At 35.8% G+C, this 6424-nt stretch overlaps 1 protein-coding gene across 1 annotated transcript in view; it reads left to right on the top strand.

Annotated features, from left to right (window-relative positions):
* ARID4A (AT rich interactive domain 4A (RBP1-like)) overlaps window positions 1-6192 on the top strand; it is a 67280-nt gene extending 61088 nt beyond the window's left edge. Inside the window, exons 22-24 of the mRNA XM_012663837.1 lie at window positions 199-405; window positions 1095-1241; window positions 5852-6192. Of these exons, the coding sequence (XP_012519291.1) occupies window positions 199-405; window positions 1095-1241; window positions 5852-5955 (458 nt within the window). The 3' untranslated portion in view covers window positions 5956-6192. The remainder of the gene's footprint in view (window positions 1-198; window positions 406-1094; window positions 1242-5851) is intronic.
* The last annotated feature ends 232 nt before the right edge of the window (window positions 6193-6424 follow it).

The raw sequence follows: 6424 nt of genomic DNA, 5'->3' as shown, positions 1-6424 counted from the left end.
ATAGTATATCATTTTTAACTATTTCCCTATTGGTGGGCATTTTAGGTTGTTTCCATTCTTTTTACGGTTATAAACTTTGTGCATTTGTGCACTTATTTCTGTAAGATACCAAGAAGTGTAATTGCTGGGTCTGTTGCATTTTGATATTTTAAGATTTTTATCATTTATAATCTCTGAGCCAAATTTCTTTTATTATAGGACAAAGCAGTGATAGTGAAGATCTTCCTGTCCTAGACAATTCAAGTAAATGTACCCCAGTAAAGCATCTTAGTGTATCCAAGCCTCAGAAACTTACACGATCTCCTGCAAGAATATCCCCTCACATCAAAGATGGAGAGAAAGATAAACACAGAGAAAAACATCCGAACTCTTCCCCTAGGACATATAAATGGAGCTTTCAACTCAGTAAGAAGCTTATAGAAAACCTGATAAATGTATATTGTAATGTGGAATATACCTTAAAATGTCAACTTGGATTAATGTTAATAAAATAAGAAATAATGATTAAAAAATTTAGTTAGCTATTCCAAATATTATCAATAATAATGACTTGTTATCTTAAATACAAATCTGTATCTTTTCATAACACTGACTTGCTAAATATTAACTAGAAGAGGATCTCCAGTTAAGAAATAAAATTATGATTACAAAGGCAAAAAAAAGAAAAAGAAAATCATGTTATGATTTATATAAATCAATGAAACTGAAGTGCCTTTTGTAGTACTGACAGTTGGAAATAACTAATTGAAGAAAACATCTATGCAAACTAACAATTGTGATAAATAACTATAATTATAGATCAGGTTGCTTTGTGTTGATTTTTTTTTATCTTTTTCTGATCATTTAAGTAATGTGTGTTTAGTATAGAAAATTTGGGATATAAAAAGAACTCTTAATCATCAATTCATGTACTTCCTGTTTCTAGAGCCTAATTTAGCTTAATATAGTTTTTTAATTTAATATAATTTTTATAATAGGTATGTTTTAATAAACTAAAGATTTTGTTGATATATAAGTTAGACTTTTGATAGAAATGCCATCTTTTTTTCTCATATAATTATTTTAAAATCTAAATTAACTTTTTCCCCCTTAAGATGAATTAGATAATATGAACAGTACAGAGAGAATCTCATTTCTTCAAGAAAAACTACAGGAAATCAGAAAATATTACATGTCTTTGAAGTCTGAAGTTGCAACCATAGACAGGAGGAGAAAGAGATTAAAAAAGAAAGACAGAGAAGGTAATTTTATTATAATTTTTCTCCCCTTATTTTTCAAATATATATCCTCTCATTTTAGAAGATTTAAGTCTGTTACTCTTTAACTATAGTACACATTCATTAATTGCTGTTTTTAAATACCTAATGTTTTCTTCTCTGTTGCTATTGTTGAAGTGAGTGGGTCAATGAATTAGAGTGAGACCCTTGAAAATGAGTATGAACTGTTTCACAGATGAGTGATTTTACTAAATGTGGTGGGTTCTCAAGTAGAGCTTACTCCTTCTGAATGTTTGCTCAACAAACATTTATTGGCTGCCTATTAGGCACTATGTTTGTTATTATGAGGTTCACTAAAATAAATAAGGCATAAGGCTTATCGTCTAGATTATCTCGTTGGGATTATAAGTCATTTCCTAAGCAACTACAGTTTAAGGTAGCACAGCTCAACAACTTTAGTGAGTATGTACCATGTGCCAGGCACTCTGCCATGTGGTAGAAGTACAGAGATGAATTAGTTACAGACTTTGATCTCAAAGATCTTGACACATAGTGGGACAGTGTGTGCCCTAAGAGTGATATATTAACAAGTAAGTACAGGAGTTAATGAAAGGAGAGGTAACTCTGAAGTAACCATGGAGAGGGAGTAATGTCTGAGCTAGACCTTAAAAATTCATAGGACTGACTTCTAGTTAAACATGGACATGCTCATATCCATGATGAGCATGGGATGGCCTCAAGCCCCACTAAAATAACAGTAAAGGAAATTAAAAGCCTTATGTCCACAAGGACAAGAGAATGAGACAGCTGACTACAGCACATAAGAAATGTTAGCAGGCCAGTGTGGTGGTGCACACCTGTAGTCCTAGCTATCTGGGAGGCTGAAACAGGAGGATCCCTTGAGCCTAGGAGTTGGAGGTTGCAGTGAGCCATGATGACACTACTACATTCCAGTCTGGGTGACAGAGCAAGACCCTGTCTCAAACAAAAAAAAAAAAAAAGGAAGGAATGTCAACAGGATCTTTTGGAAGCTGAGCATCAGATGGACCATTGTAACTGTTCTAGCAGGTGAGACAATGCCAAAACCTAAGCTTGCTTGTCCTTGCAACAGGACAAAATGAAAAGTAAGTTAATTAATACCATATAATGCCAAAACAGCTCTCAAGGGAGGGATACGGGATGACGCTGAAAAATGGAGTTTGGTTGAAAATGGAAGGAAAAATTGGATCCTCTCCTCCTGCTCTGTGAAGCAAGGCTACCTCTCTCCCCAACTCTAGCAGAAAATAAGAGATTAACTTCATAGAAGGTGAAGGGAATCAGTAGGCTTAAAGACTCAGGGACACCAGCAATAGCTGAAGGTAAGGGTTAAGTGGATGGATGGAGTGAAAGTCTACATACTGACTGGTTAGACTACTGTCCTGCTTTCCAGTCCAAGATCTAATCCTCTTGGCTCCTTGAAAGCCGGCAGCCAAGCATATACTCATTCTTGGGAGGAAATTGGAGGATTCTTCTAAAGAAAATGACCAACCCAAGAAAAATGACCTAACATTTGGGCGTTCCTGAACCAAAAAGCAAGATCCTTGCCAATCATTACATGTGCATTGCCCATATTGAAAAGTCCTGCTGCTCATATACAGCTTCTAGTCAGCTTTCTCATGTTCCTCTCTTAAATATGGAAGTCACATGACTAGATATTTGAGGAAAGCCTTTATATAATGACAGAAGCCAAAGAAAAATAGAATAAAAAGGAATTTGGAAAAAACAGACAGTATACCATATTTTAAAAAAAGCACAAAATTATAGCCGTTAGTTAACACAGGTTGAGTATCCCTTATCCAAAATACTTGGGACCAGAAATGTTCTGGATTTTTTCAGATGTTGGAATATTTGCATTATACGTAATGAGATATCTTGGAGAGGGAATCCAAGTCTAAACACAGCATTCATTTATGTTTCATACACAGCATGTACACATAGCCTGAAGTTAATTTTATATAATATTTTAAATAATTTTGTGCATGAAACAAAGTTTTTGTTACTTGTGTGTGGAATTTTCCACTTGTGGCATAATGTCAGCACTCAAAAAGTTTCGGAATTTGGAACATTTCTGATTGCAGATTTTTGGATTAGGGATGTTCAGTTTGATAAAGGAAAAAATACTACAACCTTGAAACAAAAGTATGGCTACTATTTTAAAAATTCAGAGAACAAGAAGGATCTCTTAAAAATATGATAGCAGGAATTTTTTTTAAATTCCTTGAAAGGATAGACAGTAAAGCTGAAGAAATCCCAGTAGAGGGTCAAAGATACAATAGGAGAAAAGAAATAAGAGAAATATAGGATCTGGCGAAAAGATCCAACTTCTGAATCATAGGATTTCTAGAAAGAAAACACTGAATAAACATAGGAGGAAGTTATCAAATACTACTTTAAAAATTCCAGAACTGAAGGATATGAGTTAAAAGATTGAAAGGATTTGCTGTACCCTCTATAAAGAATGGGGGCGGGGGAAATCCAAAGCACATCATGAAATTTCAGAACCCTATGAATAAAGAGTAGATTCTAAAAGTTTACCATATAAGGTTCATACAAAAGAAATGGATCTCAGAACATCAGGTTTCTTATGTCACATTTCTCATTGGTAGTACTAGAAACTAGAAGCCAAGCTAAGACAACAACATGGGATCCGGCAAAAAAGGAATCAGTCCTACATAGGAAAACAGTAAAGGAAAATCAGGAGGTGATGGTGAACGGAAGCTGTAAGATGACCATTACATAGCGGGCCTAGAAAGCAACTATTCCAGGAATAGGATGGAATTGAAGGGGAGGGCCCCAGGAGGATGTCTCTTAAAAAAAATAAAAGGTAAATTACTTGATAGCCTTGACCACGTTGAGAGAAGTTTTCTGCCTCTGGCAGAGATTCAGGGGATGAATTACAGATAGAATGACCTGTGTCATGTGTGGTCTTGAATCATTCTACTCCAAGTCCAGCAGTTTTTAGTTACTGGAAATAACTAAATGGCACAAATGGAAAGAGATTAGACTTTCCATGTTTGTCCTTTCCTTTTAAAAACTGTAAATAGGCCGGGCTCGGTGGCTCACGCCTGTAATCCTAGCACTCTGGGAGGCCGAGGCTGGAGGATCGTTTGAGCTCAGGAGTTCGAGACCAGCCTGAGCAAGAGCGAGACCCCGTCTCTACTAAAAATAGAAAGAAATTGGCTGGTCAACTAAAAATATATAGAAAAAATTAGCTGGGCGTGGTGGCGCGTGCCTGTAGTCCCAGCTACTCGGGAGGCTGAGGCAGGAGGATTGCTTGAGCCCAAGAGTTTGAGGTTGCTGTGAGCTAGGCTGACGCCACTGCACTCTAGCCTAGGCAAGAGAGACTCTGTTTCAAAAAAAATAAATAATAAATACAAAAAATTAAAAATAAAATAAAAACTGTAAATAGCAAGGAGTCTTTATGGAACTTTTGAATATAAAAAGAAGAAAAAAGCAAATTAACAAATTGAAATTTCTTCAGAGAACCCTCCACTGCTTTAGTTTCTTTCCTAAAGGTGACACAAGTTTCAGACAACTAGAAAGTTTTTTTTTAATTATAGTCTTCATCCCTTTTTTATTTTCTTAATTTTTTGTAGGGAATTATTAAGTTGAGATATTGAGTGATTTCAAGCATGCATAGAAGAAATTGTTATAATGATACTTGAATAAACAAAAATTGAAACTTTAAATAAAATAAAAGCTATCAGGCAAAGATTGGCAGGAGACAGGAGAGTTTTGCAAGGAAAGAGAAGATAAATGCAAAAGCTGAAAAATGGCAAAGCCCCTAATGCATAGGGTAGTGATCCTTAATTTGTGTTATGTCCTCCCAGAGAGATTTATGTTAAAGCCATTTGAGAACTTTTTTTGTTATTACACACCCGTACTTCCATTCTGATCTCTGTTATTCTCATACTTGACAGTTACAGGGAATTCTCTGGGTTAAGTGAATTCTGTTATGATCCTATGACTCAGAAATAAAGCAGAAATTATCTATGGTGAGAATTTATCTCAGGTTGACTTTGTTTCTGATTTGGGGCAAGCCAAGTTCCTTCTTGGGATCTTCTAAGTAGGGGTTTAAAAGTTTATCTGTCTTGAATTTTAATATTTTATGACATCTCTTAGAGAAGGGGTCTCACTCTGTCACCCAGCTGGAGTGCAGTGGCCCAATCATAGCTCACTGCAGCCTCGAACTCCTGGGCCCACGGGATCTTCCCACTTCAGCCTCCTGAGTAGGTAGGACTTACAGGCATGCGCCACCACACCCAACTAATTTTTTTATTTTTTGTAGAGACAGGGTCTCAGTGTTTCCTAGGCCAGTTTCGAAGTGATCCCAAAGTGCTGGGATTACAGGTGCAAGCTACCACCCTTGACCTTATGATGTATTTCTTGAACTCTTAAGTCACTTAACTGACCAAAGATTAATTCCACTTAACAAACAAAATTTTTGTTGACAATTTGTTATTCCTTCATGCAACATTTAAGAAGCCTATATGATTGGAGTGAATAATGTTAAGAATTTTATTTCTAACTTGCCATTAGATAGGTATCTTTGTGTAATAGTTTTTGAGTCTAATGTAGTTATTTTCATCCCACAGTGTCTCATGCGGGAGCCTCCATGTCATCTGCTTCATCGGACACTGGAATGAGTCCCTCATCATCATCTCCCCCACAAAATGTACTTGCTGTAGAATGCAGGTGATAAACATTTTCTCTGCCTTCCCAGCAGTTTGCTGCCATGGACATAAATCCCAAAACCCTAAAATACAACCACAGAAAGCACTCAACTGGTTTGACATTGCTAAGTATATCCTGTATACTTTTCCAGGCTGGATTGTATCTATTCCCTTCTCTCTTCTTTTTTCTTGTTGCAAAAAAATAAGCTGATTAATAAGTGAAGGTGAGGCAGCCTGCCATATTTGTCATAATTTTTCCTCTTCTTTTTTCATTTTTTGTGATATAGAAAAAAGGGCACTTAGCAAATTTGAATTTGTATAATACAGCTTTCAGGTGTTATAGAAATCATAGACAAGCAAGTGCACATGATAAACATCAAAATATTATCCAGCTGAATAGTTACTGCTGCACTTTCACTAAGATGTATTTGAACACTTGGTGAGTAGGGGGTTTATGTTGTGTTTTTTTTTTTAATTGTTGTTTTTTTATTTTTG

Source organism: Propithecus coquereli, unplaced genomic scaffold (assembly GCF_000956105.1).
Source record: "Propithecus coquereli isolate 6110/MARCELLA unplaced genomic scaffold, Pcoq_1.0 Scaffold83, whole genome shotgun sequence".
In the NCBI taxonomy this organism is placed as follows: Eukaryota; Metazoa; Chordata; class Mammalia; order Primates; family Indriidae; genus Propithecus; species Propithecus coquereli.
The sequence above is the reverse complement of the archived record's forward strand: the minus strand, read 5'-3'. Positions and strand labels throughout refer to the sequence as shown.